We start from the raw sequence: 21,582 nt of genomic DNA on the forward strand, positions 1-21,582 counted from the left end.
CACAGACAGGAAAAGGGGCGTTTAGTGACAGGAAGAAGGAGAGATTATTTTTATATGGTTTCCCTTACTGCCACAAAAGTTTAGAGGATATGTGACTAGCCATCATGCAATCTGTGATTTGGCTGCAGATCCTCCGACACGCCTGACAATGCTTGTTTCCCCCAAAGCTGTTTCTAATGGTGGACTACTTAATATAAAACAGAAGAGATTGGGGGTTAAATGTAGCGCCAGCAGGGAAATTCGGGGAGTCCCACAGGTACCCTGGAGGGTTTGAGGAAGGGAGCCCACAATTGTTATGACACTGCTTCTCAAAACTATGGCGTGCCCAATTTTTCTATTTTGTGCAGAAGATGCCTGGCTGAGGCTCCGGAGGTGTGCAGTTTCCTTTTTGGTTCGCCGCTGTTCCTCTCCATCCCTCGCTCGCTGGGTCTTGGTCCAGGGATGCTCGCGGGGTCCCTCTGTCGGAAGCTTCTCTGCGGACTCAGCTACACCATCTGCCGCTCCTTCCCTTTGTGTCCCCCAGTCAAAAGGGCGATGCTTTCTCACTGGCATGGGGGGGGGGGGGGCTCCAAAGGGGTTTCAGACTGAGGGCGGCTTGCAGGTGCTGAGTTGATGGGCTTACTTTTGGCTTGCACCCCACTGCTGTGCTGGCAGAGTGCAGGATCCCACCTAAAGACTGCAATCTTATGAACACTTACTAGGGAGCAAGTCCCACTGATCTGAATGGGCTTACTTCTGAATAAATATGTTTTGGCTTGAAGTGCAAATTCTATGTGTTTTCTCTGCTGACGTTACACCACCGTAAGATGGCCAGTTCTGCGGGGCCAGAGCATTGCCCGTGATTCTCCCGCGCCCTCCCGAAAGCAGACCTGGGTAAGAAAGAGCAGAGAGCCAGGTCTTGACAGATCTCCGTGTTTCAGGATGGAGACCCATTTCTCCCTTCTGCCCTGGGAGAGAAGAAGACCCGGAAGGTCCTTCCACCGAGAATGAGATCGGCGATTCTATTCTTGCGCTCTCAGCATCAAAGGGGCTTTGCAGGAGGAGGCGGGTTGCGGGGGGGGGGAGACATGCAAAGCCTCCCCTGCAGACCCTTTTCCCCACCCCATCAATGGCACAGTAGGAGCCCCGCCTTCTTTGGGGCCCCCCACCCTCAACGCGGGTCCCACAGGACCCACAAACCCACGCGATGACGTCACCGAGGGGCGGATCCACGGTGGCTTCAGCCCCGCCTCCCTCGCTTCCGAATTCCTGCGCGTGCGCGGGTGGAGGAGCATCCCTAGAGATAGAATAGAGTGATAAGAGCATAGACGGGCTCCCCGCCTCGGAGCGCGTCTCCTCCGCTTCGGTCTCTTTGGCCGTCTCGTGGAGCTGCCGTCCAACTGGGGCTTGTTCTTCGGGCAAGCTGCGGTTGCTCCGCCTGGTTTTGAACTTTAAATGCCCTACCAGCGCTTCGAGCCCAAAAGACTAGGCTGACCTATAAGGAATGCAACCCCGGACCCGCCCGGGGAAAGGGACGGGGAGGGTTCTTCAAGAGGAGGATGCCCACTCTTCAGCTGGCATAGAAACGGGGGCAGGAGGGGGCCTTTCCGTGGCTGCTTCCCCCTGTCGGGGAGGACCAGGCGCCAGACAGTCGATCCCCTCGGGCACATGGAAAGGGACACCTTGCTGATCCCACATTCCTCCCCTCCTCTTCCGCCACGTGCTTCTCTCTCTCTCTCTCTCTCTCTCTCTCTCTCTCTCCGAGGCCGATCAGGCTGGACTCGGGAGCTTCATGGCGGAGCATCTTCCGCCTCCCCTTCCGTCGGGCAGAGGCGGGCGGGGAGCAGCAGCAGCAGGAGCGGCTGTCAAGGCGGAGCCCGGCCCGGGCCGCGTCCAGAAGCGAGCCCGGAAGCCGGCGCCCCAGGACGCCTCTGCCCTTCGCGCGGAGTCTGCGCTTTCGCCGGTCTCGCTCTCGCGAGGGCAGGGACTCCGCCTCCCGTCATGCCGCGCGGCCGGGAGCGGAACCGGAAGCGCGCGCTTCTCTGGCCGCCCGTCCCGCGGATGGGCGGGAGGAGGCGGAGCGGCGGCGGCGGCGGGGGCGAGAGGCGGGGCGTCGCGGAGGAAGAGGCGGGGCGGCCCCGGAGCAGCGGCGCCGAGCGGCCCGGCGAGCGGGAGGCGCCCAGGGCTGGAGCCGCCCGACGCCGCCCCGCCAGCCCCGCCGCCGCCGCCGCCTGGGCCGGGCAAGATGCCCCGCCGGAAGCAGCGCCACCCGCAGCCCGTCAAAGGTCAGCCGGGCCGGGATCGGGGGGGGGGCGGGTCGGGTCGAGGGAGCCTCCTCCGCCGACCAGGACGCGCCGCTCGGACCGGGCGGCGGGGGGGGTCCCTTTCCGGGTTGGGGCGGGGCTCCCGGGACCCCGCGCCCGTGTCTGACCGGGCCCCCCCCCCCGTCTCGCTCTCTTGCAGTGGACGCGGCGGGCGCGGCGGTCGATCCTCCGGGCGAGGAGGGCCTGGCTCCGCCGGGCGCCTTCCTCTCGGAGCACGAGCTGGAGCTGGAGGACGAGGACGACGAGGAGGAGAGCGGCGCCGCCGGCCTCGCCTTCGAGAAGGACTCGGAAGGTGCGGGGGAAACGGGTGGCGGGCCGAGGCGGCCGGGAGGGGCCGGAGCGCAGCGCGGAATCGGGGGGGGGGGGCGGATGGGCAGGGGGGCTGCGGGCCGAGGAAGGGCTCCCCCAGGACTGCCAGAAAAGGCTTCGGGATCGCTCCCCCTCCCGCCACCATGGTAACCCCCTGTTGTGCCAGCAGGAAAGGGACGGGCCGAGGCGAGGATGCCCCCCGCTGCCCCCCTGATGCCCCCTCCTTGTGTGCCGCAGACTCCCTTGGGGGGACGCCCGGACTCTCGTCCTACGTGCTGAGCGATGAGGAGTTCCCGCCGCTGTGCCAGGCCCAGGACAATGGCGAGGGGCCCGGCCAGGCTTGCCAGCACTGCGGCCTGCCTGCCCCCGCCTCTGCCGCCTGCTGCCCACCAGAGGAAGAAGAGCTGGAGGAGGAGGAGGAGGAGGAGGAGGAAGGTTCCGCCAAGGGGCGGGTGGTCTTCTCCTGCCAGCTGTGCCCCTTTGCCTCGCACTACTCCAGCCACCTCAAGCGCCACATGAAGACCCACAACGGGGAGAAGCCCTACCGCTGCCCGCACTGCCCTTACGCCTCGGCCCAGCTGGTCAACCTGACGCGCCACCTGCGCACCCACACGGGAGAGAAGCCCTACCGGTGCCCCACCTGCCCCTTCGCCTGCAGCAGCCTCGGCAACCTCAAGAGGCACCAGCGGATCCACGGCCAGGAGCGCCCGCTGCGCTGCGGCTCCTGCACCTGCCGATGCGCCCGGGGCAACCCCCTGCGGCGCCACAGCCCCGGGGCGCAGGGGGAATCGGAGGCGGAGATGGAGGGGCCAGCGGCTGCGGAGCAGGAGACAGGTATGTGGGGCAGGCCGGGGTGGGGGTCCAAGCCCTTGCCAAGCAGAAAGACTTCCTGACAGATAACCGCCCAACAGCTGCTTAGCAGTCTCCAGTGAAGGAGAGTCGACACCCTTATTAATGAGCCGGTTCCACTGCTGAACAGCTCTTGCTGTCAATAGTAATAATAAATAATAATGATGTTATTGTTTTTACCCTGCCCGTTTGGCTGGGTTTCCCCTGCCACTCTGGGCTGCTCCCAGCAGAATATTAAAAACACGATAAGACATCAAACATGAAAAGCTTCCCTAAACAGGGCTGCCTTCAGATGCCTTCTAAAAGTGAGAATAGTTGTTTATTTCCTTGACATCTGATGGAAGGGCGTTCCACAGGGCGGGTGCCACCACTGGGATGGCACTCTGCCTGCTTCCCTGTAACTTGGCTTCCACAATGAGGGAACTGCCAGAAGGCCCTCGGCGCTGGACCTCAGTGTCCAGGCTGAATGGTGGGTGGAGACGCTCCTTCAGGTACAATGGGCTGAGGCCATTTAGGACTTCAAAGGTCAGCATCAACACTTTGAATTGTGCTTGTACCAGGAGCCAATGTAGATACTTTAGCACTGGTGTTATATGGTCCTGGCGGCTGCTCCCAGTCACCAGTCTTGCTGCCGCATTCTGGATTAGTTTTAGCTTCTGAGTCCCACCTAGAGGGCATTGCAGTAGTCCAAGCAGGAGATAACAGAGCATGCACCACTCTGGCAAGACAGTCTGCGGGCAGGGAGGGTCTCAGCCTGCGTACCAGATGGAGCTGGTAGACAGCTGTCAGGAAGCTCTTCCTAATGTTTAATGGGTATCTCCTTCATTGTCCTTTGAATCAAAGAAAGGAGATTCTGACTGAATGTTGGGAGTAACTTTCAGACAGTAAGAGCTGTTTAGCTTTGGAATGAAAGGATCTTGACAAGCTGGAAGGGAGACCAGGATGAGCAAGGAGTCGGGAAATCCATCCTTATGAGGAACGGTTGTGGGAGTTGGGTCTGTGTAGCCTGGAGAAGAGAGCCAGAGTTTGACCCCAGGAGGGAAGAAGGCTCTTGGCCACTGCGAGCACAGGAGGCTGGACTGGAGGAGCCCCTTGGCCGGATCCAGCAGGCTTTTCTTATGCTTTTATGAATCCTAGCAATGCAGAGTTGGAAGGGGGAGCTGAGGGTCATCTAGTGCATGAATCTCCACTAAAGCATTCCTGACAGATGACCACGAGAAGCCTGGAAATGCTGTCCCCTGGAAGATGAAGCCAGCTTATTTTCTGCTGCTCCAGGGGGCAGGATCTGAAGCCTTGGCTTCAAATGACGAGGGAGGAGATTCCGACTTAACATTAGGAAGAACTTTCTGGAGGCGAGGGCTGTTTGAGAGCGGAATGGGCTCCCTCATACGGTGCAGGACTTTTCTTCCGTGTTTGCAGGTCTTTCACCAGAGGTTGCTTGGCCATCTATCAGCGATTCCTTAGCAGCAGCAATTCCTACATAAGGGATTAGACCAGGGGACCCTGGAAGTCCCTTGTGACTGATTTTAAGCCATTCATAGCAAGGTAGTGGGGAACACGCTCCTCAAACCCATCCTTAGCTAAATAAATAAACCAACAAATCCCTTTTTCTGCTTCCCAAGATGGTGGCCTCCTATTTGGAAGGGATCTTCAACCTAACCTCTATGGGGTCAGCAGAGTCCAGCAGTGTGGGAACCAGCTCTGGAGCAGATAAGAGGAAAGGGGGGCTCTTAGGGGGACACTGCGTGCAGGAGCGCAGAACGTGGGTCACGTGTCCCAGGCCGCAGGGATTCCCTCGCCCAGCCCGCTTTGCCCCCCTCACTGCTCTTTCTCCTCCGCAGAGCCTCCGCTCTTGGCCCCGGGCTCCCCGTTCCTGAGGCCCGAGGACTCTGCGGCCGTCCTCCCGGAGCTGCTCTTCCCCTTCACGTGCCGGGCGTGCGGACTGGTCCTGGAGGCGGACGAGGGCCTGGGCGAGCCGGTGTGCGGGCGCTGCAGCCTGGCGGTGCTGGGGGCCGAGCAGTCGTCACCCAAGGGCTTCTCGTGCCAGCTGTGCCCCTTCGTCACCACCTACCCCAACCACCTGGCGCGGCACATGAAGACGCACAGCGGGGAGAAGCCCTTTGCCTGCGCCCTGTGTCCCTACGCCTCGGCACACCTCGACAACCTCAAGCGCCACCAGCGGGTGCACACGGGAGAGAAGCCCTACAAGTGCCCGCTGTGCCCCTACGCCTGCGGCAACCTGGCCAACCTCAAGCGCCACGGCCGCATCCACTCGGGGGACAAGCCCTTCCGCTGCCGCCTCTGCTCCTACTCCTGCAACCAGAGCATGAACCTCAAGCGCCACATGCTGAGGCACACGGGAGAGAAGCCCTTCCAGTGCCGCATCTGCCCCTACACCACCGGCCACTGGGACAACTACAAGCGCCACCAGAAGGTGCACGGCCAGGGCCTGCCCGAGGAGGAGGGGGGGCCCAGCCTGGACAGCAGCCTGCCTTGAGGGCCACACCGTGGCACCCGCCTCCTCCGGGGTGCCTCTGCATAGGAATAGGCTCAGACTGCAGGAGGAGAAAGAGGGGGCCTCTTCCACTCGCCAAACAAGCCCCCTCCCCCAAGACTGGGGGAAGCAGCTGTGGGGACCTTGGGGGGGGGCAGTGCAGTTCGTGCCGGCAGCGGAGCACTGGGACCTCCTTGGCCAAAACGCAGCTGGGCACTGCCTGCTCCTGCAGATTGGGCCCTTTTCACGTCACCTGGAAAAGATTGTATCTGTGGGGCAGCAGAACACTTCCTCCCCCCCAAAAAAAGAAACCCTCCGACTGAGGGCGGTTCTTGGTGCTTTCCTGTCCTCTCTGTGCCTCCTCCCCAGCCCCTTTTAACTGTGGTTGCTGCTTGAGTCTGTGTAATTTATATCGTGTATTAATGCATTAAACTGTTTTCTTATCTTGCTTTATTTTGGCTGGGGGAGAGCAGCAGAACCAAAACTCACACGCGGCAACCGGCATTGCTGGGAGGTGGCTCCCCCCCCCCAAGAAGTAGGTGGTTTGGGGAGTCTCCCCCCCCCCCCCCGTAAATAGCACAGAAGGGGCAGTTACCCTTTCTCTGTAAAGCAGGAGAAAGGCAGCTCACACAACTCTTTGCAAAGACCAAACGTAAAACTTTTCTATTCCCCCAAGTGCCCCAGCTACCACTGCGGTTGGAGCGATTGAGAAGGAGGCTACAACACTCCCAGGGATGTGGATTGTCCTTTAGAAACAAATATACTTGTAGCTATTATTTTCTCTTTATTGAAAGGAGGGATATTGGGCAGGACTTTGGTTTGGGGACATCCTGCATCGCACCTGGACATGATTTTGGTATTGCATATTTTAGGGAAAGGCTGTTATTTAAAGAAACAGACACTTGGTGGAATATAAATGGCCAATTCTTACATCTGGTCTTTGTACACTTCTATAGAATTGCTGAGAGTTGTGTGAGCTGTTTCTTCCTTTCTCTGTATTCCTTTGTGTTGCGTAAAGGAGGAGGAGTCGCAGACAGGACTTCCCAATCATGATCTATTTAATCATCGCCACAAACATTCGTTCGTGTTCATCTGTAAACAGCAGGGAGATTAAACGAGATTACAAGCCTAGCAGTTACACAGGAGTCTATTGGCCAGCGCCAGAGCTGCGTCGGATCGCTGTGCAAAATGTCCACTCTACCCTAATTTGGCGCGTATGGAGCTGAAGCCGCCAGCCGGCAACCCCACCCGCTGCCCAGGGGGAGGCGAGGTGGGGGGCGAGGAGCCGGCTGGGGTCGAGGCACATCGAGGTCAACCCGGGAGGTCGTACATTCCACATGGTGGCGGGGGGGGGGGGGCAGGCCGCTCACAGGTCCTCGTCGCCGATGCCCTCAAAGGCGTAGTTGCCGTGGAAATCGTTGGCCCCGATGTCGGTGGCAGAGCTGGAATGGCTGATGGCCCTCAGGCTGACCGAGCTGAGCTTGCTCTGGGGGAGGAAGGGCGAGGGGGGAGAGTGAGAACAGGCAGCCCCTGGGACCTGGGCTAGATGATCCCTGGGGTCCCCTTCCACAAGTCAGGGGGGCAAAGGGAGGCGCTACTCACCGCCACCTTCGTGAGGGAGTCCCGGCTGCCATCGGGCGAATCCTGCTGGGACAGGCAGACGTGTCAGAGGAGACCAAGCCCCCCACAGGGGCAGGGGTCTGGTGGGGTTAGGGGCTTCTTACCAGGAGAGGGGGGGACTTCACGGCTTGCTGGCTGTCGGAGCGCTGCAGGGCGCCATTGGCTCGCTGGCGAAACATCTGGGGGGGGGGGGAGACAGCAAAGTAGGTTGGTCTTGTGCCCCTCAAAAACAGGGTGGCTCTGTTTCTGCCCCCCGCCCTGCCCCCTTGGTCTGCTGGGGACCCAAACCTCACCTTGCGGATGCTGCCCCCAGACTTTTTCACCATCAGCTCATCCACCATCGACTGCAAGCAGATGCTCAGCATTATCGCCTGCAAGGGAGGGGGGGAGACCTTGTGACATTAGTTCCGTGTGCCACGCTGCCCCCGCCCCACAGCAAGAGCCCCGGTTTTGCTGACCTCAGGCAGGAAATCCAGCCTCTTGCGCCATAATTTTGGGGCTGTGAGTCAGACTAGAATAAAATCCGGTTTGCATTTCTCAAGAAGTGTTTGGAGTGCGTTATTCGGCAGGCATGCTCTCAAGCGCAGAAGAGGGTATGGGGCAGGGCAAGGGGGGCCCAGTGTGGACGGAGGCGGCTGCCCCCCAGGGCCAAACCCTCCCGCCTCGCTGCTGGGCCTACCTGGGGGCTGGTGATGGTGACCCACTGCAGGCGGTCCTTGCTCATCAGGTACTCAAAAGCCAACTCCAGCTTCACCTCCGACTTGCTGCCCGCTGGGCCGGACGTCCCATTATGCACGGGGACCTGGAAAGGAACAGGTGTGGGGGTGTGAAGCCTTTCTGCGCTTGCAGGGGGGGGGGGACAGGGGACACGACACACCCAGGGGAGAAAGAGGGCCGAGAGGCAGCCACCTGCCCAACTGGCCAAAGGGGCTCCGCGCATTGCTCACCGAGGAGGTGACCCTCCAGCAGCGCATGCGCGTCACTTTGAAGCTGCCCTCCTTGATCTGGTCACTGGGCAGCTTGACCTGGAAGTTCAGCTCGCTGTTCCCGGCGCCCACAATGACGTGGCAGCCCTTCTCGGGGAAGTCCGTCACGCAAGGGTCAAACTTGAGATAACCGTAATACTTGAGCGTCTGCGCCAGGCGGATGAACTGCGCCAAGGAAAGAGAGAGTGGGAATCTCAGCGTTGGAGGGGGTACTAAAGGGTCCTCCAGTCCAACCCTCCCAAACCCAGGAAGCTGGGGGCTGGCAGCGCCCGACCAGCGCAGGGTCCCAACCGACCTCCTTCTTGGAGACTTTCTCCTGCAGGGACTTCAGCTGGCGATGCTGCTCTTTGTTTGCCAATATCCAGCCCCTCTCGATGTCGGCCACCGTCTGGAAGGGCACAGGAGAGGTGGAGTTGGAGGGGACACCAGGGGTCATCTAGTCCAACCCCGCAGCCCAGCCAGGGTCCCGGTGCTCACCTGGGCATAGAGCAGGTTCAGCCCCACCCGCTGCTCCATCACGTCATCGTCGTAGGCGGAGTCCCAGTAGCTGCGGGGAGAAGAGGGAGCAGGTGCCGTTAGAGGAACTGTGCGGGCTGGGGGTCGGGTCGGTCCCCCCCCCCCCCCCCCGGTGGCAGCAGCCGCCCCCTCACCTCTTGCGCAAAAGGATCTTGTACTCCGGGTTGCGGAGGCTGGTGACGGACACGTAGGGCAGCTCAAACTCCTGCAGCTTCCGGATGACTGGGAAGAAAAGCAACGCAGAGCTGCAGCACCAGCACCCAGACCAGCTCCCCCCCCTCCTGCCACCCCCCAAACCCCCCCTCCTTTCCCTCCCCGATCCTGCCAAGCAAGGCGCGCATAACAGCGGGGGGGGGGGGCACTCACAGGAAAAGGCCCCGTCCTTGGCTTCTCGCACCAGGAAGAGGTGGAAGTAGCCTATCAGGTCCTCTGGCAGGTCCAGCTTGGAGGCCACGGCCTGCGGACAATGGGGAGCAAAGGGGGGGGGGGTCACCAAAAGCAGCTGCTTCCTCCCTCTTTCCCTCCCTCCCTCCCCTGGGGAAAAAGACCTGCCATCTTAAGAAAGGCAGAAAACACATTCAAGAAAGGTGAAAAACACAATTTGCTTTCATGTTTTAAGTTTGGTACGTCTGGCTAAGTGCCATCGTTAACTTCCTCTTGGTTTTGTTAATAAACTCCCTGCCCCCCCTCATTCCTTTCTGGACATGTTGATCACTCCCCCCCCCCCCAAAAGGCCTCACCTCCAGGACGTCCTCCGTCTGGTCCGAGGTGAGGAGGTTGACCTTGACGGTCTGCCCATTGGAGAGCAGCACCTCCAGCTGCACCTCCTCTGTGGGGATCTGCTGGGTCTCCTGGGGGGGGCACAAAGAGGGTCAGCGCCTGGCCCTGCGCCCACCGGGCCCCCCCCCCGCCTCCCCTGCCCCGCCTCACCTGCTGAGCCTTGCGCAGGAAGCTGTTGAAGATCTCGCTGCCGCCCAGCAAGGGGTCCTGGCGCACTGCGGGGGCACAAGGAGGAGAGAAGGGCAGCCGTCAGTCGGGGGGGGGGCTCCTTGCTAGGCTCCCCCCCCGGACCCCCAAGCCCACCTTCCCAGGGACTCACCTGCCTGCATGTACTTCTCTAGCTGCTCCCGCCGCTGCTCCACCTCCACGGGGGTGAGGGTGAAGATCTTCTTGGGAGGGAAGGCGGGCACCACGTTGGCCCCATACTCCTTCCGGAGCTGCAAGGAGGGAGAGCGTTTCTGCGCCCAGCCGGGCTCCAGAACAAGGGGCCAGGACCCCCCCATGCCCCAAACATTGGGGGAAGCACACAGCCAACCCCATCGGCCTGCGCATGCAATCCCTTGGAAGGGACCCCCGAGGGTCATCCAGCCCAACCCCCCGCAATGCGCCCCCTACCTGTTCATGCAGGCCCAGCAGCTGGCTGTAGCGCACCTGGCAGTGCAAGACGCCGTTGACATGGATGTTGTAGGCCTGCCAGGGGAGAGAAGGGGGGCAGCTCAGGGGCCAGGCGGGCCTCACCCCATGGACAGAGCAACCGAAGGGGCAGCAACCACGGCAGGGGGGGCCCTGAACCCGCTCCCCCCACTAGAAGGAGGCTTTGGGGGGCCGGAGCAGGAAGGTCCATGGCCCCCTCCCCCAGCAGGAGCGGAAGGGGAGGACTTGGTGCCCAAGTGGCCACTTGGCGCAGCTGGCACACCCCCAAGGCTGGCAGCCCGATGGGCCCTTTCCCTTCTCCGAAGGGGGTCCCGCTTGGAAATGGACGGGGGGGGGCGGGTACCACTGGTGTGACTCTGCCCCGGTAAGTGGCGCAGGACGGGAGGCCCCGAGTGCTGCGCCTCACACTAAGGCAGCCGGAGCCCGAGCCCGCGGAGCCCTCGTCCCGCTACTTCCCCGGGGAAGGCGGCCGGGAAAGAGAAGAGGGCAGCCGGCCAGCCCGCAGCGGAGGCCGCCCCGTCGGGGCCCAAGCGGACCCCCCCCCCCCGCGGCCCTTTGCAGGCCGGCGGCTCCGGCGAGCGCCTGGGGGGGGGGGACTCGGGGAGAGCGGGCCGTCCTCTCCGGGGGGCGTCGGCGTTTCCCTGCCTCCCTCCCTCCGGGGGGCGTCCTCCTCCCCCCCCCGTCCAGCCACGCACCACGTAGGCGGCGTTGGCGCCGTCCGCGGCGCGGCTCTCGGTCTCGGGGATGGAGAAGTGCATGGCCGCTCGCTTCGCCTCGCCCTCCGCTACCTCCGGCCCGGGCAAGGGCCCAGCTCCGCCGCCCCGACAGCCGCCGCTGCCGCCGCCATCTTGCGCAAGGAGAGGCGGGCCCCGTCGGGGCGGGGCTCGGGACGGGGAGGGGCGGCCGGTCGGGGCGGCTCCTCCCCCTCGGGCTCGCCGCAGACCGGGCGACGGCCACGAGGGGCGCCAGCAAGCCCAGCGCCGCCCCCCCGACGCCGCCCCTCCAAGCCCCGGGGCGAAGGGCAGGAGCAGGGGCCGCCTCTCCCGCTGGACGGGCCGCCGGGACCCGGGCGGACGAAGGGGCGCCTCCTCGCGCTCCGGTGGGAGGAGGGACCCGTCCGGGCTCGCCGCCGACCGCGAGCAGCCCCGGGGTGCGGAGGGCTCGGGAGCCCGGCCGCTCCGTCTCGGCAGGAGGAGGGGGCTCCGCCCGCGACGGCATCCCCGCTCCCTGACGCTGCCTAAGCAGCCGCGGAAGGGGGGGCATCTCAGCCCCGCCGCCCCGGGGGAGGCGAGCGGCACCGAGGGGGCGGGGCCTCGGGCCTGGCTCCTCCCCCTCCGCTTCTCGTCCGGCTCGCAGGGGGCGCTGCAGCATCCGGTGCCGTCGGAGAGAGGAGCCGGCGATGGCGGAGCGCAGCGGCGGCGAGGCCGGCGAGCGGCCCGGGCAGGTAGGGGCGCCGCCGAGGCCGGGATCCGGGTGGGGAGCGCCGTCGGGCTGCCCGCCTTTGACGCCCCGGCGGGGCTCTGCTCTCGCGTCCCTGCAGGCGCCGTCGGGGCTTCCCAGCGCCGAGGAGAAGCTGCAGCAGCGGCGGGAGAAGAAGCTGCAGAAGAAGAAGAAGCAGCAGCGCCGCGACGCCGGGAAGGAGGACGCCGGGCAGCCGCAGCAGCAGCCGCAGGAGGCGGCGGAGGGCCCCCTAGGCCCCCTCCCCGTCGCGGAGCCCGCGCCGCCGCCTCTAGCGCCAGGTCGGGGCACCGGAGGGCGGGTACCGGGCGGTGGGCCGGCTCTTCCCCGGCTGCTCTCCGCTGACCCTCCGCCGCCTCCCCCTCCTCTCTCCCGCAGGAGCGGAGCCTCCCGCGCCGTCGGCGGGCATCGCGCCGGGCAAGAGCAAGGCGGAGCTGCGCGCGGAGCGGCGGGCCAAGCAGGAGGCCGAGCGGGCGCTCAAGCAGGCGCGCAAGGGCGAAGCGGGGCCCCCCGCCGCCGCCCCGCCGGTGCCCAAGGCGCGCCCGCCGCCCGGCGAGACCCAGCCAGGTAAGGCGGCGCCCCGACGGGGAGGGCGCCCGGGGAAAGCGGCCGCTGCCCGGCCTCACCGCCTCCCCGGCCTGGTCCTTCTCCGCAGGGGTGAAGCGGCTCCCGGAGCACGTGCAGATGGATGATGCGGCGGCGCAGAAGAAGCTGGCCAAGAAGCTGGAGCGACAGCAGGTAGGCGGGTGGGGAGGGGGCCGCCTCCCGGGAAGATGCGGAGCGGAGGGGGCACCAAAGCTTCTCTCCCCCCCCCCTTCCTTCCGCCCCTTTTATGCTTCCTTAATGCCCCACAAGTTTTGCGTATTTGGAAGAATTTAAAGGCTTAATCTGGCAGGGCCTGCTCTGTGGAACTCCCTGCCTCTTGATCTCAAGCAGGTGCCCTCACTGTAGTCTTTTTAGCACTACAATTTGGTGCCTCCTACAAACATTCTAGGGACATTATAGGGAAACATTCTAGGCATGCAGGTGGCGCTGTGGGTTAAACCATGGAGCCTAGGACTTGCCGATCTGAAGATCGGCGGTTTGAATCCCCGTGACGGGTTGAGCTCCCGTTGCTCGGTCCCTGCTCCTGCCAACCTAGCAGTTCGAAAGCACCTCAAAATGCAAGTAGATAAATAGGTACCACTCCGGCGGGAAGGTAAACGGCGTTTCCATGCGCTGCTCTGGTTCGCCGGAAGCGGCTCAGTCATGCTGGCCACATGACCCGGAAGCTGTACGCCGGCTCCCTCGGCCAATAAAGCAAGCTGAGCGCCGCAACCCCGGAGTCGGCCACGACTGGACCCAACGGTCAGGGGTCCCTTTACCTTTCCTTTACAAACATTCTATTGGAGTTTGTCCAGACCAGGCACCCCCAAACTTGGCCCTCCAGATGTTTTTGGGACTACAATTCCCTTCATCCCTGACCACTGGTCCTGTTAGCTAGGGATGATGGGAGTTGCAGTTCCAAAACTTCTAGAGGACCGAGTTTGGGGGTGCCTGGGCTAGATGCTTAGGAAGTGACTTAAGTTTTAACCTTTTAGCGTTTTAACTTGTTGTATGTTTTAAAGTGCTGTTGTGTAAGAAAACCTTTAAAATGGCTTCCAAAAAGCTAACACTAGAAAATCAAGAAGCTATAATTTATTATTTCTTGCTGTTAATTAAATTTGTATGTAGCTCTTCATCCTAGATCTCAGGGCAGATTAAAACACCACAGACATAATAAAAACAACATCCGCTCCCCCCCCCTCCTGCACACCTGGCTGGTTAGTCAGCAATGTTCTTTGTCATTAGTGCCTCCATTTTATGAAAATGTAATAGTTAAGGTAACAGTAATAAAAATGCTGAGATCCAGGCCCCTGGGGCGGAGGTGGAGGAGGCTGCTGTAGCTCAGGAAGGGGTGCTGGGCTTGGAGGAGAAAGGAAGGGAGATCTGAGACGGGGGGGGGGGGCAATCCATCTCCCCTTCCCTTTGGCAGCTGGTTCCACCGATGGGGCACAGGAAAGGGAGACAGCAACAAGTGGAGAAGGTTTCCCAAGGGGCATGGAGGGCGGTGGGGCACTGCTGCCGCTTCCAGGGGGTGCAGAGGGTCTCGCCTCCTGCCCTCAGCCCCCCTTTTCTTCTTCTTCTTCCTCTTCCTTGCTGCAGGTGCCTCTGAGGCTGGATTATGGGGCCAAAGTCAGCCTCTTCTCCCACCTCCACCAGTACAGCCGCAAGAAGCTGTTGACACAGCAGATGAGGTGGGTGCCCTCCAGGGTGGATGAAAATCAATGGTTTGAAAAAACAAAACGTGTTTTTTTTTAATTTAAATCAGATTTTTTTATTAAAATTGGATTTTTTAAAAACAAAATGCTTTTGAAGGAAAAAAATATTTCTAAAGATAGTTTTCTATTTAAGTTACATTATAGTCCAAAGGCTATTCATCAGGAAGTAAGGATTTGTTTTAAGTTTTTCATGTGTGCTAAAACTCAGTCTAAGTTGTTTTTAATAAAATAATGTTTAACCACATCAGTCAACAAACACAGATACGTATGCTGTAATGTTACTGTTTTAGTTAAATAGTCTAAATTGTTATTAAGGAAATGATTATTTTTCTCTTTTCAATAAAGTACAGCAGAAAGGTTGTCCAAATATAAAAGTTAACATTAAACCTCACAATAATTTCATAATTATCTGTTTATGTGTTTCTAATAGTATAACCAAATCAGTAATTTTTTATATAACTGTAAAAAGTATTCTGAAAATTTGTTATTCCAAAAACGAAACTTTCCTCTAGTTGTAAATATTAAGATGATATCAGCAGGAATGAATCTTTCTGTAAAAAAAAGAAGATTTAAATCAAGTCTTACTGACTAGTGATTTAAATTGATTTGATTTAAATCAAAAGCACCCTGGTGCCCTCTTGGCACCTGTCCGTCACGTTCCGATCCCGGGAGTTCCATGCTTCTCCTTCCTAGGAGGGCTCCGTTTCCCCCATCCGGGCTGTAGGGCTGCCCCATTCTTTTTATGCTGCTTCTCACTGGCTTTTGCAGAGTTTGAGATGGGGCTGTTTTTAGACAGATGATGGGAAAAGGGAGGAGGAAGTTGGGGGGCTGCTCTGTCCAGCTCAGCCTCGCCCCCTTACAGCCGCCGTGGGGCTGAGCCCGGGGGGGTTGGGCAAGAAGGAGCCCCTCCCAGGGGGGGCCTTGTGGGGTGCACAGCAGAGGGGCGCTCCTACTGCATTGGCACTTCTTAATATTATTTACTTCCCAAGGTATATAATTAATTGGGTAGAGCATGTAATTACATTCCCATATAAATGCACAGTGTCTCAGATGTATCTGCCCCATCAGGCTGCCTGCCCTCAGGTGCCATCCTCAGCAATGGGGTACCCAGCCCATCTCCCCATGGAAACACAGGAATAATGAGGGTACTCATAATAATAATTTATTATTTGTACCCCAGCCATCTGACTGGGTTGCACCAGTCGCTCTGGGTGGCTTCCAACAAAAATACAAAGGGGAGAAAACCAACCACCACCAGGCATTAAAAGCTTCCCATCAGAGGACTGCCGTCAGAAGTCTACAAAAAGTTATATAGTTGTTTAATTCTTTGGCATTCCACTGGGCAGGCACAACTCCTGGTTCCCTCTAAATTCACTTTTTGCAATGAGAGAACTACCAAAAAGGCATTTCATTTTAGCACCTCTACTTTTCTTTTTTGGGGTATCTGAAGGGGGGGGGGACAGCAATAGCAACGCTGCTTTTTAAAAATAAATCTGTGAAGCAGGAAAAGTACCAGTTTGGCAGTGAGCACACAAACCACATGTGCTGTACTCCACTTCCTTTATCATTGTTGTTGATGCTGTTGCTATTTCAGTTTATATACCACTATCCAAACCACCTAGCAGTTCCAAAGCACCCCTAAGTGCAAGTAGATAAATAGGTACCGCTTTATAGCGGGAAGGTAAACGGCGTTTCCATGTGCTGTGCTGGTGCCGGCTCGCCAGAGCAGCGATGTCACGCTGGTCACGTGACCCGGAAGTGTCTTCGGACGGCGCTGGCCCCCGGCCTCTTGAGTGAGATGGGCGCACAACCCTAGAGTCTGGCAAGACTGGCCCGTACGGCCAGGGGTACCTTTACCTTTTATCCAAAGATCGCAGAGTGTTGTGCAACATTTAGAACATAATTTATATGCAGCATAATAATAATAATAATAACAGACTGCACAGCAAAAGAAAGAACAATAATAACAGTCCCCTTCCCCCTTTAACAAGCCATAAGTTATTTAATGGCCAGAGGCCTGGGTAAAGATTTTGTTGTTGTTAAGATTTATATACAATATACTACCCTTCATCATAAGATCTCAGGATGGTTCACAGGATGCAATGAGGTGCCAGGTAAGCCTCTCTGGGGACAGAATCCCACCACAGAAAAGGCTTGTTCTTCAGTGGGTGCTTTAATAATAATAGTGATAATAAAATTTATTTCTTCCCTGCCCATCTGGCTGGGTTTCCCCAGTCACTCTGGGCAGCTTTCAACAAAACCTTAAAAAGAGAATAAAACTTCAAAAATTGAAAACTTCCCTAAACAGGGCTGCCTTCAGATGGGAAGCCCTCAGAAGCCAAGGTGTGGGGAGAAAGGAAAGTGTGGCGCTGAGTGGAGAGTCACAAGGGGGGTGGAGTTGGGTCGCCAAAGTCCTCTTAAGGGAGGGCAAGAGTGGAAAGCAAACCTGTTCCGTCCCTTCCTAGAAAGGTGTGGCGCCTGTGTGAAATGACTTGTGGTGCGTTTGTGTGCTCTTGTGCTCCCTGCAGCATCCCAGCCTCCGCCATCCACCCGGCGGTGGTGCGCCTCGGCCTCCAGTACTCTCAGGGCACCATCAATGGTTCCAACGCCCGCTGCATTGCCCTCTTGAGGGTCTTCAAACAGGTGTGTGGAAGGTTCTGGGGTTGCGCTCTGGTGGTTTGCTGCAAGGAAGTGCCAAGGGAGGCGCAATGCAGCAGAGTAGCCTGGCTGCCAGTCAGGGCTGGCATCGCACTCGCATCTCCCGGGTGAGCAGCCCAGGCAGTGGCAGCGACCTGGCGTCACTGACATTTCCGGAGGCTCTTCAAGGGCAGCCCCAAGCAGAGGGCGTGCCAGCAGTCTAGTCTCAAGACAGGATCTGGCCTTCCCAGAAAACAGGCCCAGCCTAAGTTGGCACCGTGGCTCCTGTCTGGGTGGGCAGAAGGAAAGCCAGGCTCCAGGGGAACCCCATCTTCAATATGGCAGTGCAGGAATTTTATTCTTGCTGTTGGCCTCTGTCTGTCTCGAGGGACAATGGAGTGTGCCTTCTGGGGGTGAAGCCAAACTGCTGCATTGGAGGCAGTGAAGTGACCTTCCCGGGATGCAAACCTGGGCAGCGTGTCTGGAGGTCCAGGGCTGCCCAGAGAACAAGACCCCCCCCCCCCCTTGATCTTGCTGATGGGGTCCAAAGGAAAGCAGAGCAAGACATTTGGCACCAGCTTGGCTGCAGGAGTTGCCCGAAGGACCCGTCCTGGGCGCCATCCAACCATCTTGGGTTTACTCCTGAGCAGGATGCGAGTGGCACTGTGGTCTAAACCACAAAGCCTCTTGGGCTTGCCAATCGGAAGGTCGGCGGTTTGAATACCCATGGAATAGTGAGCTCCCCTTGCTCGGTCCCTGCTCCTGCCAACCTAGCAGTTCAAAAGCACACCAGTGCAAGTAGATAAATAGGTACCACTGTGGAGGGAAGGTAAACGGCGTTTCTGTGCAATATGGTTTCCATCACAGTGTCCTGTTGCACCAGAAGCGGATTGGTCCTGCTGGCCACATGGCCTGGGAAGCTGTCTGTGGACAAACGCCGGCTCCCTCGGCCGGAAAGCAAGATGAGTGACATAACCCCATCGTCACCTTTGACTGGACTTCAGCGTCCAGGGGTCCTTGACCTTTTCACTCCTGAGCCTTTTCTTCCCCCAAAGATGTCCCATAAGCAGAGGTTTAGGATTAGGGTTTTCCTCGTTGTTGTTACTGTTATTTTTAATATATGTATATTAAATTTGTATACTGCCTCTTCAAGGCAGTTCACAGCAAAAAAAATACAATATAAAAATACAAAAAACAAACCAAACAAACCGATAATCCACCACTCCCTCCAACAACAAAAAATATTATTATTAAATTTGTATCTCCCCGCCCCTCCAGTTTTCCTAATATTGGTGCTCAAGATCAGAGTCGTCCAGGCAAGGCAGAATTAACCTATGGAAGCAGCGTTGGGAACCAGCCTTGGGGGCTTTGGAAGGGCTGGTTGGGATTAGGAGAGGTCTGCGGGTGGCCTCTGTCTCCCGTGCCCCTGCAGAGGTCAGTGGCCTCCCAGGAGAGGCGTCTGGCTGGCCCCTGGCAGAATCAGGGCGCTGGGTAACCTCGCTATCTCATGGCCGCTCCCCTCTTGTCGTCCCGGCAGGTGATCGGGGACTACACCACCCCAGCCAACGAGGAGCTCTCGCGGGACCTGGTGAACAAGCTGAAGCCCTACATCAGGTGACGGGGAGGGGCTGGCCCCACTTGGGGAAAGAGAGGGAGGGGCAGGCAGCCCTGGGGAGCAGATAGGGGGCCCATGAGGCTGGGCTGAGCGCTCCTTTCCTCCTGCAGCTTCCTGAACCAGTGCCGGCCCCTTTCCACCAGCATGGGCAACGCCATCAAATTCCTCAAGAAGGAGATCTCTGCGCTGCCCGCCTCCATGCGCGAGGAGGAGGTGAGTCCAGCAGCGCCTGCGGGGACAGGGGCCTGGGCTGGCCGTGGGGTCCGTGGCAGGCGCAAGAGCGGCACCGTCTCTCTGCCGCGCTCCCTGGTGGGTTTGAGTGGCAGCGGAGCCCACCACAAGCTGCCAGACCTCTCTGGGTTCATCCTTGGGGTGGTAGCCCCGTCACTCTGCCAGCTTGGGAGGCAGAGGGCTTCTTGGTGTCCTCCAGGGGCACGCAGGGGGCCCTTCCACTCTTGGAGACGGGACAGAGAGCATGGTGTGATCAGGCCCCCCTCCCGTGACAGGCCAAGCGGGACCTCCAAAAGGCCATTGACCGGTACAAGCAGGAGAAGATCGTCTTGGCAGCCGAAGCCATTTCCAAGTATGCCTTAGAGAAGATCAACGACGGGGACGTCATCCTCATCTATGGATGGTACAGAGTCGAGGGTCCAGGGTGGGCACGCCGCTCTGGGTGGCATGCGGCTTGTCGGCTGGGGAGCCGAGGTGTTGGAGGGGGCTGGCTCCCGGGAGGCCTGTTGGAGCCCCTGGCTGGGCTGCCCTGTGCCCTGTGAGCAGGGCCATCTTACCTATAGGTGCTAGGGGTGGGGGCACCCGGGTGCCAGGCTCTCAGGGGCGCTAGGCCAAGAGTCTGGGGCCCGAGAGTCCGGGGAAGAGCCCGCCCGTCGGTCGGAGCGCTGTGGCAGGCTTTCCTGCTGTGGCAGGCTGCACCGCGAATTCGGGGGCGACCGAGCCAGCGAGACGCTGAGACAGCCCTGCCCATGAGATGGGTTGTGAGAGCAGCGGAGGGTGGGAGGTGGCAGGAGCAGGAAGGCCCCTCCTCACCCCTTGCCCACGCTTGCCTGGCAGCTCCTCCCTGGTGACGCGCATCCTCTGCGACGCCCACACCCAGTGCCGCTCTGCAGGCCGTGCCTTCCGCGTGGTGGTGGTGGACAGCCGCCCACGGCTGGAGGGGCAGGAGACGCTGCGCCGACTGGTCAAGCAGGGCATCTGCTGCAGCTACGTCCTCATCAACGCCGTCTCCTATGTCTTGCCCGAGGTGAGGAGGGGAGCAGGGAGGCTCTTTTTGCTGGCAGGCGGACTCTGCAAAGGCTTTGTGCCTCTGCCCTGGCCGAGTCTGGCTGGCGTGAAAGAGTGCCGAGATCCCCAGCTCCGCTTCCTCCCCTGGCAGGTGTCCAAAGTGCTTCTGGGTGCGCATGCGCTGTTGGCCAATGGCTCTGTGATGTCGCGCATGGGCACCTCGCAGATTGCGCTGCTTTCGAAGGCCTACAACGTGCCGGTCCTGGTCTGCTGCGAGACCTACAAGTTCTGCGAGAGAGTCCAGACCGACTCCTTCGTCTCCAACGAGCTGGGTACGCTGCAGGCCCCTTGGGGGGGTGGGGAGTCGGGGGACCCGCTAACAAGGGAGGGAGCAGCAGGGAGGTGCCCAGCTGGCACTTTTTGCTAATGCCGTGAGAACACCCGTTTCCCTCCCCGCAGCCCTCTGCAAGTTGCAAGGGTCCTGGTGCACCTACAGGGCGCTCCCTCCCTCAGCCAGCAGGGGCAACTGCCGTGGCAGCAAGCGGAGTGTGGGAAGCCTGTAGGGCCCCAGGAAGCCCCTCCTGCCTCTGAGATTATTATTATTATTATTGGCCTCTGAGCTGAATTATTATTATTATTATTGGGCGGCTTCCTCTGGGCGGCTTCCAGTGGAATATTAATATACAATAACCTATTAAACATTAAAAGCTTCCCTAAACAGGGCTGCCTTCAGATGTCTTCTAAAAGTCTGGTAGCTGTTCTTCTCTTTGACATCTGGAGGGAGGGCGTTCCACAAGGCAGGCGCTACCACAGAGAAGGCCCTCTGCCTGGTTCCCTGTAACTTGGCTTCTCGCAGGGAGGGAACCGCCAGAAGGCCCTCGGAGCTGGACCTCAGTGTCCGGGGTGGAGACGCTCCTTCAGGTATACTGGACCGAGGCTGTTTAGGGCTTTCAAGGTCAGCACCAACACTTTGAATTGTGCTTGGAAATGTACTGACATCATCTCGCTGACCCCGACTGTCCGCTGTGCCACTTGCAGATGACCCCGACGACCTGATTGGTGGGAAGCCAGGGAGGACCCCGCTGGCCGGCTGGCAGGAGAGCAAGTCTCTGCGCCTCCTCAACCTGGTCTACGACGTGACCCCCCTGGAGCTGGTGGACCTGGTCATTACGGACTTGGGGATGATCCCTTGCACCTCCGTCCCGGTTGTGCTGCGGGTCAAGAATGTGGAGCAGTAATGCCAATGGGTGGGGTCAATAAACCTGTGTGTGCCCTGCTCCCTGCCTCCGCTGTGTGTGTGCCTGAGCGCATGGACAGAACAGGACCGCTGGAAGACCTTCCCAAAAGGGGGTTGTTGCCATGGATGCGTCTCAAAGTGGGGGGTCAATGCGGAGCCCAAACTCTGGGCTGGGATGCCTGAAGGGGCTTTTCTGGCTCCCCCTGAACAGAGAGCCACCCTTTTCTCCCTCATCGGTTGGACAAGCCAGATCTAGATCCAGCCCCATCAGCCTTGCACTGCATCCCTACATTTCCATCTTGCTTTGACAATAGAGGGACAAACGCTCCCGATAGGCCCCCAGGTGGTTAGAAATCTTTTAAAGTAAGCATTATTATTTATTGAATTTCTATAGTGCCCTTTAGACAAAGATCACAGGGCGGTTCACAACATTAAAGGAAGTGCCAATCATGCCAGAGCCTGATTCTGTTCAGATCCTGGTTGATTCCTGTGGCCCAAGGATGCTCATTGATTTCTTTGCCCACTTTTTGGGCCACCTTCTTGGAACAAACCCCGGGCACTTTACAGTGTAAAAATCAGTGTAAA

The 21,582-nt window shown here is 59.2% G+C and overlaps 3 protein-coding genes across 5 annotated transcripts; 2 read left to right on the plus strand and 1 right to left on the minus strand.

The window, feature by feature from the left end:
• Positions 1–1,980: 1,980 nt before the first annotated feature.
• Positions 1,981–6,408, plus strand: ZNF513 (zinc finger protein 513; the record flags this gene model as incomplete). 2 transcript variants are annotated; one of them, XM_083432653.1, is made up of 4 exons in its annotated part: positions 1,981–2,264; positions 2,443–2,595; positions 2,782–3,446; positions 5,303–6,408. In XM_083432653.1, 4 exons carry the CDS (start codon positions 1,981–1,983, stop codon positions 5,956–5,958), a joined length of 1,758 nt encoding a protein of 585 aa, XP_083288779.1. In that variant the 3' UTR covers positions 5,959–6,408. The 2 variants fall into 2 exon arrangements, with proteins under 2 accessions (XP_083288779.1, XP_083288780.1); XM_083432654.1 differs by having other exon boundaries at positions 2,109–2,264; positions 2,850–3,446.
• Positions 6,409–6,995: 587 nt separating this feature from the next.
• Positions 6,996–11,486, minus strand: SNX17 (sorting nexin 17). 2 transcript variants are annotated; one of them, XM_083432706.1, is made up of 15 exons: positions 11,207–11,486; positions 10,473–10,547; positions 10,177–10,294; positions 10,008–10,072; positions 9,818–9,928; positions 9,444–9,534; positions 9,212–9,299; positions 9,039–9,108; positions 8,857–8,949; positions 8,523–8,726; positions 8,255–8,377; positions 7,869–7,946; positions 7,680–7,754; positions 7,558–7,602; positions 6,996–7,441 (listed from the first exon to the last, which is right to left on the minus strand). In XM_083432706.1, exons 1-15 carry the CDS (start codon positions 11,267–11,269, stop codon positions 7,322–7,324), a joined length of 1,419 nt encoding a protein of 472 aa, XP_083288832.1. In that variant the 5' UTR covers positions 11,270–11,486; the 3' UTR covers positions 6,996–7,321. The 2 variants fall into 2 exon arrangements, with proteins under 2 accessions (XP_083288832.1, XP_083288833.1); XM_083432707.1 differs by having other exon boundaries at positions 7,558–7,599; positions 11,207–11,440.
• Positions 11,487–11,767: 281 nt separating this feature from the next.
• On the plus strand, positions 11,768–21,037 carry EIF2B4 (eukaryotic translation initiation factor 2B subunit delta). The gene is made up of 12 exons (XM_083432674.1): positions 11,768–11,955; positions 12,052–12,250; positions 12,348–12,536; positions 12,625–12,707; positions 14,154–14,245; positions 16,798–16,912; positions 18,444–18,520; positions 18,632–18,734; positions 19,028–19,155; positions 19,590–19,779; positions 19,912–20,092; positions 20,799–21,037. The coding sequence occupies exons 1-12, from the start codon at positions 11,911–11,913 to the stop codon at positions 20,996–20,998; spliced, it is 1,602 nt and encodes a 533-aa protein (XP_083288800.1). The 5' UTR covers positions 11,768–11,910; the 3' UTR covers positions 20,999–21,037.
• Positions 21,038–21,582: the final 545 nt, after the last annotated feature.

The sequence above is a fragment of the Podarcis tiliguerta genome, assembly GCF_965153285.1.
Source record: "Podarcis tiliguerta genome assembly, chromosome: 3".
Lineage (NCBI taxonomy): Eukaryota > Metazoa > Chordata > Lepidosauria > Squamata > Lacertidae > Podarcis > Podarcis tiliguerta.

Bases quoted from the DNA above. Each gene is read 5' to 3' on its own strand.
- SNX17 (XM_083432706.1), bottom strand. From the start codon at position 11,269: ATGCACTTCTCCATCCCCGAGACCGAGAGCCGCGCCGCGGACGGCGCC. The intron at 9,300-9,443 runs GTGAGTGCCCCC...TTTTCTTCCCAG, and splicing joins CAAGGACGGGGCCTTTTCCT to TCATCCGGAAGCTGCAGGAG. The intron at 8,727-8,856 runs GTCGGTTGGGAC...TCCTTGGCGCAG, and splicing joins AGAAAGTCTCCAAGAAGGAG to TTCATCCGCCTGGCGCAGAC.
- EIF2B4 (XM_083432674.1), top strand. From the start codon at position 11,911: ATGGCGGAGCGCAGCGGCGGCGAGGCCGGCGAGCGGCCCGGGCAG. The intron at 18,521-18,631 runs GTGACGGGGAGG...TTCCTCCTGCAG, and splicing joins AAGCTGAAGCCCTACATCAG to CTTCCTGAACCAGTGCCGGC. The intron at 19,156-19,589 runs GTACAGAGTCGA...CTTGCCTGGCAG, and splicing joins GTCATCCTCATCTATGGATG to CTCCTCCCTGGTGACGCGCA.